Source organism: Vipera ursinii (assembly GCF_947247035.1).
Source record: "Vipera ursinii genome assembly, chromosome: 2".
Lineage (NCBI taxonomy): Eukaryota > Metazoa > Chordata > Lepidosauria > Squamata > Viperidae > Vipera > Vipera ursinii.
In genome coordinates, this window is record NC_139513.1 from 245,059,560 (window position 1) to 245,075,526 (window position 15,967).

A 15,967-nucleotide genomic window follows, 5' to 3' on the forward strand; every position below is an offset into this window, starting at 1 on the left:
GCCGGTGACGGAGTTGCGCGTGTGAGGGAGTAGGAAGCGGAAAACCAACATGGCGAGCCCGGCGGTGGTGGTGGAAGACGAGGGAGGCTTTGGGGACGGGGAAAGGTTGGATTTCCTCAAGGAACGCCACGTGCGCTTCTTCCAACGCAGCCTTCAGATTTTGCCTGAACGCTACTCGTCCCTGGAGACCAGCAGGTACCCTCGGGGAAGCGGGAAGACGCTCCAGGCCAGGGGGTCTTCAAACTTGGCCCTTTTATGACTTGTGGACTTCAACTCCCAGAATTCCTCAGCCAGCTTTGCTGGCTGAGGAATTCTGGGAGTTGAAGTCCACAAGTCATAAAAGGGCCAAGTTTGAAGACCCCCGCTCCAGGCTCTCCGGATGGGAAGTAAACGACGAGTTTACCCCTCCTCCGAAGCAGCCCCTGCGCGAAGTGCTTGGGACAGCTGAGCGGTGGGCGGGGTCCGTTCCGAAGCGGGAATAACCCGCCAGGATTTGTTCTCTTCTGGCCACTCAGGGGTGTCGTCGGGCCGGCGGGCCGGAGTGGCGCTCTGGGAAGCTTCCTGGAGTCAATTATTTGTGAAATGGCGTTAGTCTAATTCTTAATTAAACTTGACTGGGCGCCAACATACCCGCATCCTAAGCCTTGATGGTTGTGGGTGGTAGCTGGAAACTGAAAACAGATGTCTGCTCAGAGTTATCCCCGTTTATTCACTCCTTAAGTAACACCAGCTGCCTGCAATTAGTGCAGGTTCGAGTCCCACCAGGCTCAAGGTTGACTCAGCCTTCCATCCTTCTGAGGTAGGTAAAATGAGGACCCAGATTGTTGGGGGCAATAAGCTGACTTTGTAATAATGCTGCTTGGGGGGGGGGAAAGCCCTAATAAGCAGGCATATACATAGAATGAAGGCTATTGCTAAGCACATTGGTTTGTGCTTAAATTGTAAGCCGCCCTGAGTCTTCCGAGAAGGGCAGGATATAAATGGGATTAAAATAAAAATAAAAATAAATTTGGAATGATAGCTTTAATATTTATTGGGTGTGGTGATCTCACAGTGACAATCTCACTGGAACCAAAATAAAATTAGATCCAGTTTCCGCACAGATCGGACATATGATCTGTTTTCCCTTACTGCAGTTTCGAAGCAGTTAAAATAACTTTCTGTTTCCATTTCATTAAGCTGTAACCTTTTGCAGCTTACCCTGGATCAGAATCCAGATGTTTTGTTGTACAGTTGTCAAAACTTTGGAATGCTTGCTCCCCTGTTTGAGATGGATAGAGGTTCGAAAGCAGACAGTAACTCTTCTTACCTGATTGAGCTGGTAGGGTACCCACTTTGCAAAGGCCTGACTGCCTGAGTGAAAGGTTCTCAAAATAATTTGACACGCATGGCTGAAAATTTGAATTAAGACGAGAAAGCATTTGCTTAAAAGATAAATAAGTATAGAGTTTGAAATGGAAAATGTAGAAAATATTCTTTGTGGATTTATTCTGTTCTTGGACAAATCTGGGTTGAGTAAACTGGTGACTACTACAAACATTGCACAGGAAGTATTTGTTTGAACCTTACGAGTGCACCTTATTGAACTCAGACAAACTTAGTTCTGAGTGAACACCTGCAAGATTGCCCTCAGGATGTGTGGCAAATTCATATTTCTAGGCTTGGAGTTGAGATCAGGATACTTGGGTATTATGTGGACATAATGTCCGAGCCCTTGAGAAAAAGAAAATGTGGGGCTTCTAAAAAAGAAGCAGCCAGAGAATATGCCCTTTTTCATGAAATTTTCTTTAGCAGCAGTTTCATCATTTTGAAACTGATTTTCTCAGTTCACTATCTTGAAATAAAATTTATTTCAACTGCAGATAATATGTCTACATTTGGGGAGAAAGAGCTAAAAGTCTTCATTAATGTAAAAGTTTGTCTCATTAGATGCAAGGGATTTAACTAGTCCTTTGTACACTATCCAACTATTAAGCTAGGTATTGCAGTTTCTGTAAACACATCAAAGGAGTTTTTACTTTACTTGGATGGGGTTGATTCTGTCCTTGAGACATGTACTTCATTATTTACTCTGAATGTACTCTGCGTGATCTAGGGTACTTATTTGGTCTATTAAAGGTGATTATGCAAGGAACACAATTAGTCTAAATGGTAAAATTTAAACACAGATTGCAATTAAAAGTGGGTGTAGCAGGTATGGATGTGCTTGGTGGTGTTTTGTTTATTGCATTGCAAAACTTTGATAGATGTTAAGCTGTATCTTTCTTTCAAAAGCATTCATTCAAAGATTCTAACATAAAATGTTCTATGCTCCAAAGTGAGTAAGAAGCTTGTTCTTGCAATAGGCATTTACTGCATTTCAGGTTTTTCAGAATAATTTATGGTGTAAGAATTCAGTACCATTCTACAGTTCTTCCTAGAATTTGAAATGGAAGATGTAAGCGAGAACTACCAGTATTTGATTTAAGAAGTTTCTGACAGGTGCTATGTATATTTTTGTGTACACTCTGAAACAGTTTTTCCTTTGAATCTGTATTTCATCCTGAATTTGGGGAATTAAGTAAGCAATGAAATGCATGAGTTTATTTTGCAAATAATATAAATATACATTTATTTCTTAAAACTATTTTCATTTTCTGATTTAAGCAAAATTCTAATTCAGTCAATAGTTTTAACATTTGCTCAAATTTAAGTGTTTTTTTGTGTGTGTGTGGACTGACTGATTTCCAGCACCATATAAAGCTGTTTGGCTTCTATATCAGTGTGAAAAATTTTCTTTTGTTCCATTATGTAAATGATTAAGTATTTATAGTGTGCCTTATGATTTAATACAATTAGTACACAATCAATGTTGCTATTTACTTTTATGTCTCAAGTGCAGGGGTCTTCAAACTTGGCCCTTTTACGACTTGTGGACTTCAACTCCCAGAATTCCTCAGCCAGTGGACCTGGCTAAGTTCTCTGAAATGATACATAGCAATAATACATAGAAGTCTCCAGAACGTCTGAATGTAGAGACACATGTATCTGCCTCTGTCTTGATAGCTTTTAATTATAAAGTAAATAACATGTTATAGGGGAAAATAATTGGGAACAAGAGTATCGTGTTTCTGGTATTAACTCAGATATACCACAGAAGTGTGTGATCTGCATAAGAGTGAGAAAGGAATAAGAACAAACCTGCACAGTTTGTAGCAGGGTGGATAATAATCAACGATTTAAAAAAATAATAATCAGATTTTTTAAATTTAAATCAGATTTTTTTATTTTTATCAAATTTATTTTAATAAAATACTTTTGGAGTAAAAATCTATCAATATAAGTTTTCTATTTAAAATATATTAATAGCTTAGTTTATTCAGCATAAAATGCAGCTTAGTTATGTAGCATGAGGCTGTATATTCTGCAATATTTACATTTTCGGTAAAATCATTCAGTGAATGCAAGCTCTGCAAGCTGAGATAACATATACTGCATTGATGCATTCACATAATTTCACAGTAACCATGAGATAAATCAAAAACAGTTCAGGAATATTCCTGTATCCCATTGTTTTGCAAATCTATGTACATTACAAACTATGATTGTTTGAAGAGAAATGCATCTGTACCAGGCTCTAAGTGTTTTAATTAAATAAAAGAATTTGAGTAGTTCTCCTACTATGTGTGATTAACCTATTAACCTAAAATCAGTTCTGATATCGCTGTTTTACTAACCTGACAGTTTGTTATTCTAAATAAAAAACCTTCATTTTGTTTGCAAATAATAATATTAAAGCTTCTACCTACCAGCAAGAATGAGTCCTTACATTTAAAGAGCACCTGTCATTTCAGATCCATCCTGGCAGCGCCTATTAGCGGGCATCCACTCACCTGCTGCCCGCCATGTCCCTCACCTTGTGTCACTGCCGCATCACCAGCCGTCCCATTAAAGTGAGTGGGACTGTCGGTGAGTGAACAGCGGGTCAGAGGAGGAGCCGCTGTGGGACAGAGATGGCAGCTGCTCTTTAAAAATTATGATTTAAATCGAGTTGATTTAAATCAAGCCTTTTTACTAGTGATTTAAATCATGATTTAAATTAACTTGATTTAAATCAAATACACCCTGGTTTGTAGAAAGGAAATAGTTGATGCACAAGGAATAGTTGATGCACCGATCAGGTGCTCTTCAGCTAGCAACTGACAGGAGCAGTGACACTTGGAGGTGCTCGACAGTGTGTTGTTTTTTTTTGGAACAGAGCTGAATTTATTAACTTCTTTAAAAAAAGTCAGCAGGCTGCACAAGGCTGCTTGATGGGATATGTTATGCAGGCCTGAGTAAGAGGATCAGTTAAATTTGATTTAATGTTAAGGAAAAGGGAAAATTCAGTGAGGTGGAAATAACAGGCACGTAGGGAAAAATTGACTGTGTAATGCTGGAGTCAGGGTACGAAATGAGGGTAATGTGACTGTTCATCTAAGTACAATGAACATATTTATTTATTTATTTATTTTATTTATTTTAATTCCATTTATATCCCGCCCTTCTCCGAAGACTCAGGGCGGCTTACAAGCTTAGCAGTAGCCTTCATTCTATGTATATGCCTGCTTATTAGGGCTTTCACACACACCCCAAGCGGCATTATTACAAAGTCAGCTTATTGCCCCCAACAATCTGGGTCCTCAGATTTGATGGTTGAATAACTACTTGCTTGGAGTACTGTATGTTTCATTCAGTTTATGTTCATGTTATAACATTCATGTTGTTTCAGTTAATTCTGAAGTTGTCCTACATGCAAATAACTTATCACCTGAGTTGGCAGTTAATATTAATGGTAAATAGTAAATTGCTGTCTCCCCCCCTTTTTTTTCCTTTTTTTTCAGGCTGACAATTGCTTTTTTTGCACTTTCTGGCTTGGATATGTTGGATTCCTTAGATGTTGTGAACAAAGAGGATATAATAGAATGGATTTATTCTCTGCAAGTCCTTCCCTTAGAAGACAGTGAGTGAGTTTTTAGCTTTTCTTTTATTTACATTTCATTACACATGTGTCTTTTAAAAACAGAGACCATTCTCTTGTTCATCTGAATATTAATCAATTGTGGAAACTGTTTTATTTGAACTATACTAAGAGCTTGTCAGTCCTAAAATATCCTTGTTCTTACCTAAGTCAGTGAACAGCGCAGTGAAGCTTGGCAAAAGCTGTACATTGCTGATAATAACTTTTGCCAAAGTAAGTAAGAAATGAAAGTAGAATGAGATTCCTATGTGTACCTGCTGATAACTTTTAAAAGTTTGTTTCTGCATGCTGTTATATTAAAAAAAAACATTTATTTTCTGACAAACTTTGCCAGATTTTTCTCTTAATTATTTTGCTAGAATTTCTTTAAGAATTATTAGACTAGTATGAATAACAATGTATTGTAACCAGTGTACAGATTGATAACTCCCCCAATCTGCCATTATTTTAATAAATGTAAGGCTAATTTTTCACTGCTATAAGAAAAAAGAATGAAAGAAGTCACATTACATGTTAGAAAGTTAACTAGCAGGATGCCTGGAATACAGTTTGCTTGTTGGATATCAGTGGCCTACATTCCATTTGCTGTCTGCTCCACGAAGTCTGAGGTAGATTTTCTGATACAGAGCAATGTAGACAAAAGGTAGCTGGTTTTCATTTTTAATTAAATGCTGCCCTTCAAAACCAGTCTTTCCCTGTAATAAAATGTGTTTATTAACAAGACACTAAGATTAGTTGTCAGGGAAAGTCACTGACAACGCATTCTAGAGTTGGCCTATTATCTCTGGAAAGACCTGCTTTCTTGTAAAAAGGGCACTTTAATCTGGGCCTGCAAAGTTCATCTTATGAATTAAGTAGAGGGATGCTGAAAGAGGTTTTCCTTCAGATATTGTATCTACATCATGTTGTAATACTTTCCTGTCCGCGGCTGTCAGACCAGCATACCAAACCACAATACCATATGAGAGGATGCTCTCTATAGTAGACCGGTAAAAGAGGGTCATTAGCCGTTGTTCTACCCTGTTCTTCCGCAAGACCCTAAGAAAGTGAAGCCTCTGTTGGCCCTTTGTAGCCACCTGAGTTGTGTTAACTTTCCAAGTCAGATCTTCATAGAGGTAGACTCCCAGAAATTTAAAGGAGGAAACTCTCTCCACACAGTCCTCCCCGATGTAAAGTGGGGCAGGTTCCTCCTTTTTTCTCCGGAAGTCTAATACCATCTCATTCGTCTTGCCGATGTTTAGGTGCAAGTTGTTGTTACTACACCATATGGATAGTTTTTGTACCTCCACCCTGTATGCTGTCTCATCCCCACCTGTAATAAGACCCACCACAGTTGTATCATCTGCAAACTTGATTATCGCAGTGGATGGGTCAGATGATACACAATCATATGTGCATAAAGAGTACTGGTAGGGGCTAAGCACACAGCCCTGTGGCATGCTGGTGCAAAGCTTCAGGGAGGTGGACAAAGCAGACCCGACCCTCACTGTTTGTAACCGATCCCTAAGAAAGTCTTGAATCCAATCACAGATGGCAGGGGAGAATTTCAAGTCAGTCAGCTTCTCGATGAGAATGCTTGGCAAAATGGTGTTGAAAGCCGAGCTGTAGTCAACAAAAAGCATCCTGACAACTTCCAGGTTTCTCGAGATGACTTGCTACAGAGTGTAAAGCAGTAGCTATGGCATCGTCTGTCGACCTATTTCCCCGTAGGCAAATTGATGTTTATCAAAGTCCAGTTGGAGCATGTCCTAAGATATTGGAGAACCAATCTTTCGAAGCATTTCATGACTACAGACGTTAATGCAATAGGTCTGTAGTCATTCAGGCACTCAACTGCAGTTTTCTTGGGGACTGGGACAATGGTAGCTGCTTTCAAGCATGATGGTACACATGCCATTTGCAAGGAGATGTTAAAAATCCTTGTCAGGACCCTTGCTATTTGGTCGGCACAATTCCTGACCACTATCCCCAGCACCCCATCTGGGCCTGCGGCTTGCTGGGATTCACAGCCTTCAATACAGCTCTCACTTGGTATTCACACAGGGTGAGTGGCTGAGAGTCAGAAGGCCGGCCAGCAGATGCTATGGGGTCTGGTCTTTTAACCTCGTAGCAGGCGAAGAAGATATTCAGCTCCTCAGCCAACAAGGAATCGGTGTTTGCCATGCTCCTCGTGCTGCCCTTATAGTTGGTTAAGTGCTGCAGTCCCTGCCATACTTGCCTCGGATCATTATCTGCTAAGTGGTCCTCCACCTTTTGTTTGTATTGTTGTTTTGCCATCCTAATGCCTCTTCTGAGATTTGCCCTGGCCTCTCTGTATGCGTCCCTGTCCCCTGCCTTAAAGGCAGAATCCCGGGCTCTCAGGAGTGTTCGTATCTCTGCAGTCATCCAGGGTTTACAGTTCCCCTAATGCACTTATCCGTTGTTACACTATCAGTGCATGTTCTAATATAAGAGAGTACAGCATCTGTATATGAATTTAGATCTTGTTCTTCAAATACACTCCAGTCAGTGGTTTCAAAGCAGTCCTGCAACTGACTGAGAGCACCCACTGGCCAGGTTCTGACCCTTTTTGTGACTGCCTGAGTCCTTTCTCTGAGAGGAACATACTTTGGGCACAACAGGAGTGAAAGATGGTCGGATGTACCCAGGTGGTGAAGAGGGAAAGCTCTATATGCCTGTTTCAGATTGGCATACACATGGTCCAAAGTGTTCTTCCCTCTGGTGGAAACTTACACATACTGTACAAACTTGGGGAGAACTGTCTTCAGACAAGCTTGATTGAAGTCCCCAGCCACGACAAGAGCGCCCTCTGGGTGAGTTTGCTGCTGCCTGGTGATGACGTCATACAGCTTAGAAAGTGCCATGTTGACATTGGCATCAGGTGGAACATAAACAGCCATAATAATTACCACAGTAATTTCTCTAGGCAGATAGAAAGGCCTACATATAACAGTCATCAGTTCCACATCTGGGGAGCAATACGTGTATACCAATCTGCTGTTAACACACCATTCACAGTGTATATACACACACAGTCCTCCTTTACTCTTACCGGAGCCTTTATCTCTGTCAGAGCGGTGAATGACTCGGCTTATCAACTCCACAGCTGCATTCGGTATCTCTGACTGTAGCCAGGTCTCCGTGACAACCATCACACAACATTCACGGAGAAGCCTGCTTGCTGCTAACTGCAGCTGTAATTCGTCAATTTTATGGACGAGGGATCTGGCATTGCTCAAAAAAAGACTCAGCAATGTTGGTCTAAAAGGCTGCCTTTGAAGTCAAATCAGAATCCTGGCTTTGCAGCCACGTTTTTGCTTTCGCTCCTTTCTCTTTCCCTTATGTCGTCTCCTCCCCGTCCCGAAGACAATCCATGGAGATCCTGGAGGCCTCACTATGCAGTTCGGTATGTTATGTGACTGCTGAAAATCACTAGTAATTTCAGATTGCCTTGCAAGCCCGATGTTTAACAGCTCTATACGTGTGTAGGCTATTTTAGCCCCTTGCACTACACTGTGCACATTCATCCATAAGCACATTAATCCAATCACCACACACCAGTACCGGGAGCTCAGAGCCGCTGCGTGTGAACGCGCCGCCATCTTGTGGGAAAAATAAATAAATTGTGGGCTGTCCCCTGACACCACTGGATGACATCGCCAGGGCTCAGTGCCTTGGAAGAGAGGAAAATTCTCAGGGATGACTCACACCCTGGATGGTATCTCTTTACTCTCCTACCAACGGGTAGGAGATACAGGAGTATAGCCAGCCGTACCAAACAGGCTGAAAAACAGCTTTTATTCGTGGGCTCTTAGGCTTTTGAATGGGATATAATCTCTGTGAACTTATGCAGAATTGACTTGGGAGGCCGGTGTCTGGTGTAGTTGGTTAACATGGTGTGGTAGGATGGAGGGTTTGTTGTCACTGTGTGTTGGGGGAAGGGAGCAGGGGGGGGGAGGCTCAGCTAATCTCAATGTACACATGTTGTACTTTGACAATAAAGGTTTATTAACAATACCTTACTCTAGGCAGGAGGTCTATAGACCAGACACTTCCTCTTTAACAGGTCTCCATGAAATGTAGGATATTTATTATTTATTTGTTCATTTTGAGAAATCATATACCGTAATAAAGAAATGGGCTCAAGTAAAAATACTATAGATGTGGAAATCAGCTCAAATGTAAAATCTAAATAGTACATCATCATCCTTCTGTGGAACCACAGCAAGATTACATAAAAAGTGTTATAGCAAGTTTACAAAGGCACTTTTAATCTCTATACTAGAAGTCCAAAATATGGGATGAAAACATTGGATTTATTTTAAATACTGAACACAGAGATTAAAACATACCAGTAATCAAGTTTATTATGAACTGTATGCAGGAGTTCTTGAAAGATGACGCTTAGAGTGATTTAGAAGGTATTTCATGTACCCTTTTTATTGGGGTTGGTAATATTTCTTTAAGTACAGCCTTTCTCACCAAAAATAACCAAGATTTTTTCCAGAGGTCCTTAGATTAATGCCAGAGAAATATTGGCCGCACAGCAAAAGGAGAACTTAGTTTTATTGCACTTTTAAGATAGATACAATAATTTTATAAAGTTGTGTTGTCACTGCTATGATTTTTAACCTTAGTTTAAGTGATTAAGGGCATGGCAGCAATAGGGTTTAGACTTCATAGTGCTTTACAGCACACTTACAGAGTCAGCATATTGCCCACAACAATCTTGGTCCTCATTTTATTGATTTCAGAAGGATGGGAGGCTGAATCAACCTTGAGTTGGTCAGAATCAAATTCCTGGCAGTGAGCAAAGTCAGCCTTGTGTGACTGTGTTCTAACCATTGTGCCACTATGACTCCCTAAACATACTTTTCTGAGTTTACCCAATTGCTAAAGCCAAACCATCAAACTAAACAAGCTATATTACACTTCAGTGTGATGTTGTCATCAGATTTTAGTGTGAATTTCCTAGAAGAATTGTGGAGTTAAATAAATGGAATATTTTATATACTTTTTAAATACTTTAATTCATCCTAATTTATTTGGGGATTTACCCTTTCCACAGTGCACAGTGCTCTAATAAGGCCAAAGACTGGGAAATTATGAAACTTAAAATCTAGTATATTTGGAAGTACCATATTAGGAAAAGCTGGGTTTTTTTTGTTTTTTGTTTTCCAGAAGTAGTAGCACAATTTCTGTAAACACTAGATGGCACCATACTATAATCCAGGGGGTTTTGACATTTCAAATTTTAAGACCTACCAGTGACTTGATATATACAAACATATGCACGCATAAATACACAGTTATTCTGTTGTTATACTGTATGTATCAATTATGGTAAATTATGAGCATAAGATTTTAAATTTGAGAAAGGGAGTTACTTTCCCATCTAGGCCACGTCTGTATACCGTTGGTATGCAACTAAAATTATACATTCTAACACTCATTGATACTGCAGTGTGGACCTTAAATACTTCATTTATTATTTCAAAACATGCCTAAACTATCTGGAATTTGGCTACAGTTTGTTTCATTTTCAAATTGCTGGATGACTCTTATTGTGATTTCTTATACATTTATTGTGGTACCCCCTTTGGTAATTAATTTCAAGAGTACTTGAATTAAAAATTATACTAGCTTTTCCCAAATTGGTGCCCTTGAAATGTGTTGAATCATTTCTCATAATCATTAGCTGCCATGGCGATTATGGAACTCCCACCTAGTCTAGAGGTACCAGGTTAAAGAAGATTGAAACCAAGATTTACAGGGACTTGGATTGTGTACAGTTAATAATTTTAAAGCAACAGGCTCAGTGAGAGTGTTTTGTAGGATTGTGCAAAGTGCTTCAGAAAAAATACTTTGGGACATGCAGTGGTGTATATGAGACCCATCTCCTTGAACTGCTAAAGCAGCTGCATTTTCTCCAGGCTTGTGCAGCTGCTTTGGAAGTTGCTCCTGACTGTGTCTGTCCAGGCAGTCAGAAACAGCTTCCAGAACTACTGCGTGAGCTTGGAAAAAGATGTATCTGCATATATCAAAGTATCTCTTTGTAAGTATTTGCAGTCCTAAAATTTAAAAAAAAGAACAGAAAACTTGCTTGTGATTGGTGTTCTTATGGGCTTTTACCTTTGAATGTTTGTGTAAAATTCACAAATAGTTTTCTTCACTTTAAAAATAACTGTGCAAATAATGAGTTGAAAATCCTAGTGTTGTGTTTATATTCTAAAATTTCCTGAGAGGTATTTTTTATATTCCTTTTACTTGTAACTTGATCTTTTAGTCCCTTCAAATAATGTGCCAGAACTTTATTTCTTTTCATTTTTCTTTGTCCCTTATCACAAAATTTTGACAAGACAATTTTATAAATCCAATGTAGGAAAATTATTCGGGTATCTCTCAATTTTTTTGTTAGCATAGCCCTTTTAATTATTAAGACATTAGCCAGTTCCTTTTGTACAGCCAATGTAAATGTTTAATCATGACATTCTTAGAGTCTGTCATTTTAAAATCCACTTGCAAGGTAGAACTTGTTCCTTGTCCATAACATCGTTTGGACAGTTTGTCTACAGAGACAGATACTATTAAGGTTACATTATGGAACCATTGTTCAAAAAATTGCCTTAGTGATGACAGTTGCAATCGGCTCTCTGTACAAAGTATAGCATATTTTTGAAGTTCTTTGAAGACATTCTAAAATTCTGTTTCATTTATGCCAATGTTAATATTTATTATTCTAGCATTTTATACAATATCCATTTTATTTAAATTATAAATAAATTTCCTTTCTGTTGCCTTTTACAGATTGTTTGTACCTTGTACGAGAGCACCAATTTGGTATAGCGATTAAGGCACCAGATTATTTATTTATTTATTTATTTATTTATTTATTTATTTATTTATTTATTTTTATTACATTTATATCCCGCCCTTAGGAGACTGTGAGTTCTAGTCCCACTTTAGGCACAAAGCCAGTTGGGTCAGTTTCACTCTTTCTTAACCCTAGGAAGAAGGCAGTGGCAAACCACTTTCAAGCCACTTGCCAAGAAGACTGCAGAGACTAGTCCAGACATGAACAGTGTCTGAACACAATCATTAGAAATCAGCATTGGTACAAACACGCACATATTTGCAACAATACAGATCTACAGATCAATACAAGATCTAATCTTTCTTAGCTTTTGGTAAGCTAGCTCAGCCTCCTATTGTGGACCATCAACTACCATTTGTATTTTTTTAATACTTTATAGTGATGCTTAGTTCTGGGGAACTTTTCTTGTTTATATGTTGTCTAAAATTTATAAGGCTGGCAGGGTTCTCTGCATACCTACTCAAAAGTAAACATTTTGAATTTACTGGAATTTCTAAGTAAGTATGTATGTATGAATGAATAAGTATATTAGAGATAGTCCTTGGCTTACAGCCATTCATTTAATGACCATTCAAATTTATAACAGCACGGAAAAAAGTGACTTAAACTGATCCTTGCAACTTCTGACCATCATAACGTCCCCACTATTACTTGATCAAAATTTGGGCACTTGGCAATTGACATGTATTTCTAACCGTTGCAGCATTCCAGGGTCATGTGATTGCAATTTGTGACCTTCCCACCAGTTTCCAAAAACAAAGTCAATGGGGGAAGCTGGATTCATTTAACAACTGCATAATTCACTTAACAATCATGGCAAAAAAGATCATAATTGGGCACAACTCACTTAGCAACCATCCTACTGAGCAACAGAAATTCTGGTCCCAGTTATCATCGGTTGAAAAATATCTCTAGTGGTAAGTTACATTAGGTCTTTAAATTTCAGCTGATATTTTTTTTACTACCAGGTGCTAGCAGTTTTTAAGAGACCTCTTCTATGCAAAATAACAAGTTTTTTTTCCTCTCAAGGAACAAACATGCATCACTGTGGCTTCCGTGGTTCTTCATACCTAGGAATCCCTTTCAATCCATCTAAGGTTAGTGAATAATGTGTTTTAACTGACATGTTAGAAGTTAAAATGGAAATAAGGTATAAAATCTAAACACAGTGCTTTATGGGTAGAAATGAGAAAGATATAAAGTAAAAATGCTGAAATAGTTTCTGAAAATGTAGGAAAATATTTTTATTTAGAGACTGAAATATAATTATTTACAGATACAGTATCTTTATAAAAGCTTTAAGTTAATGCAGATATTTTTTATATCTTAAATCAGATAATGAACCATTCTTCCTAGTCTACCATAGAATAATTCAGATCATACTTTGGAAAATAAATGTGTTTTTCCTTTTCTCACTGATATGATTATTTAGGTATTTAGCAAGCAAATCATAGTTCAAAGAAATTCTGGTTTATGCTTGCTCTGAAATCTTCAAACAAAGTGTTTGGTTTTTTTTAATTAGCTATTGGCCAACCTTGGATAAAGACAAACTGGAAGATGCAATTTTGGGTGGGTTTTCAAACTATTAAGTACCACATTACTATTTTCATCTTTACTGGGGATTGTCAGATGTTGGTCTATTAATTTCTCAAACAGAAACATTTCCAAGCTGAGAAATTCTCCCCCTTCCACACTAAAACGGTTGAAAGTCATAGAATACACGAAGATATGTCATAATATGATACCTGCATTTCTCTTAAACGAAGGTGGCCTGGATACACCATTCTGAAAATCAATACAGGAGGGGAAACCCTTCCTTTTCATGGGTGCCTTGATGTTTAACTTTCCCAGGTTTCAATTGTCTCAGTTTATCACCTGAATTAACAGACTTGCCAGCTGTCCAATAATCTCTTCAGTTTCTGAATCTCTTGAAGTAGAATTCCTCCACTTTTACTATAACTCTTTATTACATTTGCTTTTTAATTGCTGTCCTCCCATTTTGAATAGATTTGCCATGCCATGGTTCATCCTAATAATAATTCATTTATGAATAATTTAATAAAGATCCTAGCACGGATGTTGTTGGCACCATGTTTATAACTTTCTATTTGAAAAGTGAAGCTTCTGCTTCTTTAACTTCTTGATAGGAAGATTGCCTGAAATGATAAACTTTTTGTAGTGTCGATATATTTATTTATTTATTTATTTATTTATTTATTTATTTATTTATTTATTTATTAATGGGATTTATATCCCGCCCTATCTCCCGAAGGACTCAGGGCGGCTAACAACAAAACATATAATAAGTACAGAAATTAAGCTAAAAATAAAATTAAAATCATCTGTGCAATAAATTAAAATTAAAAATTAAAAATAAATTAAAAATTGTAAATATAATTAAAATGCCTGTCAGTCCAGGTCAACCAGGTGGAAAAGGAGTGTTTTGAGGCCGCGGCGAAAGGACTGGAGATTTTGGCCCATCCGAAGCTCAGGGGGGAGCTGATTCCATAGGGCTGGCGCTCCCACAGAGAAGGCCCTCCCCCTGGGGGTCGCCAGCTGACATTGCCTAGCTGACGGTACCCTGAGGAGGCCTTCTCTGTGTGAGCGTACTGGGCGATGGGAATTCGTTCCCGGCAGCAGATGGTCCTGCAAGTATCCCGGGCCTAAGCCATGTAGGGCTTTAAAGGTAAGTACCAGCACCTTAAATCTCACCCGGACGGCAACCGGTAGCCAATGCAGCTCACGCAGGAGGAGTGTAATATGGGAGTATCGGGGTGCTCCCATCACTACCCGTGCAGCTGCACTCTGCACAAGCTGAAGCCTCCGGGTGGTCTTCAAGGGCAGCCCCATATAGAGAGCATTACAGTAGCCTATACGGGAGGTAACGAGTGCGTGGGTGACTGTACGTAGGGCATCTCGGTCCAGAAAGGGGCGCACTTGTTGTTTTCTATCAAATGCTATATAGTTGGAAATCTGTCCTACAGAGGTAAGTTGAGATTAAAAACAGTCACCAATTGAGAAAAAGTCTCTGCAAAAGCTCTTTGGTATCATAAATCTATGTAGCCTTAAAATAGCTTCTTCCTATGCTTTCACAGTTGCTGATATGTGTGGGTCATGTAGAGGTGAACATTTATATATAGCTTTTCAAGCCAGTATTCCTGACTAGATCCTTCCTGAAATATAATAAAAAGCTCAGGGATATTATCAGTAAAATAAATGCTTATATTTATGTATATGTAATTATAATTTTGTTTAGTAAACAAACTTGATTTTTCTCTTGTTTCAGGGGCCTGGTGTTTCTCATCCATATGATAGTGGGCACATAGCAATGACTTACACTGGCCTTTGCTGCTTAATTATTCTTGGCGATGATTTAAGCCGAGTAAATAAAGAAGCCTGCTTGGCAGGACTCAGAGCTCTACAGCTGGAAGATGGGAGGTACAGTAAAATATATTTAGAAAAGAAAAAAAAGAAAAAATTATGCACACTAGTATAGTATAGCAGTTGATCAAGCTGAATCTGGATTGGGCAGCTAAGCATATAAAGAAAAATTATCTTCCTGTTCCATGCCTCTGTTGTTATATTTTCAGATAAGGCAGCTGGAGACCATGACCTTCCAGTTAGTAGAATAGTCTTTTTTAGCCCCTTCCTCATTTTACACAGAACAGCTCAGGAACGGGAGAAACCTATGCTCTTGCCTTGAAATGATAAAATTGGCAGGGTATATCAGGGCTGTCTTCCTTATATCATCAGGTAGCTGGTGAATCTAAGTTAATAAAAATTGCATTTACAGAAATAGAATATAAAATGTTGAGTCAAGAAACTGAAATATTTGTAGCTATATATAGGAGGAGTGGTATCTTATATCTTCTTCTATGACTTACAGCAGGGCTTTTCAACCAGTGGTACGGGTACCACCTGTGGTACATTGGCACGTGGCAGGTGGTATGCGAGCATCCTAGAAAAGTGGTAGCTGGGTAGGGAATGAGCTGAACCGGTGGCAGCACCGCACAAGCCTGAGCGAGAGATGGTTGGAGCTGCAGGGCTGTCAGAGCTCAGCAGAAGCGCCAGGATCAGCGCTTCTTCAGGGTTGT

General features: G+C 38.9%; 1 protein-coding gene across 4 annotated transcripts in view; it reads left to right on the forward strand.

Moving 5' to 3' along the window:
* The first annotated feature begins 19 nt into the window (after positions 1–19).
* The window catches only part of PGGT1B (protein geranylgeranyltransferase type I subunit beta), a 30,389-nt gene continuing 14,441 nt past the window's right edge, over positions 20–15,967 (forward strand). Inside the window, exons 1-5 of one of the 4 annotated variants that reach the window (XM_083355517.1) lie at positions 20–195; positions 2,877–3,059; positions 4,863–4,981; positions 12,903–12,970; positions 15,160–15,311. In XM_083355517.1, coding sequence (XP_083211643.1) covers positions 4,900–4,981; positions 12,903–12,970; positions 15,160–15,311 — 302 coding nt within the window. In that variant the 5' untranslated portion in view covers positions 20–195; positions 2,877–3,059; positions 4,863–4,899. Of the gene's footprint in view, positions 196–2,301; positions 2,438–2,876; positions 3,060–3,615; positions 3,933–4,862; positions 4,982–12,902; positions 12,971–15,159; positions 15,312–15,967 lie in introns of those variants that run through there. The other 3 variants (XM_083355518.1, XM_083355516.1, XM_083355519.1) reach the window with 3 other exon arrangements.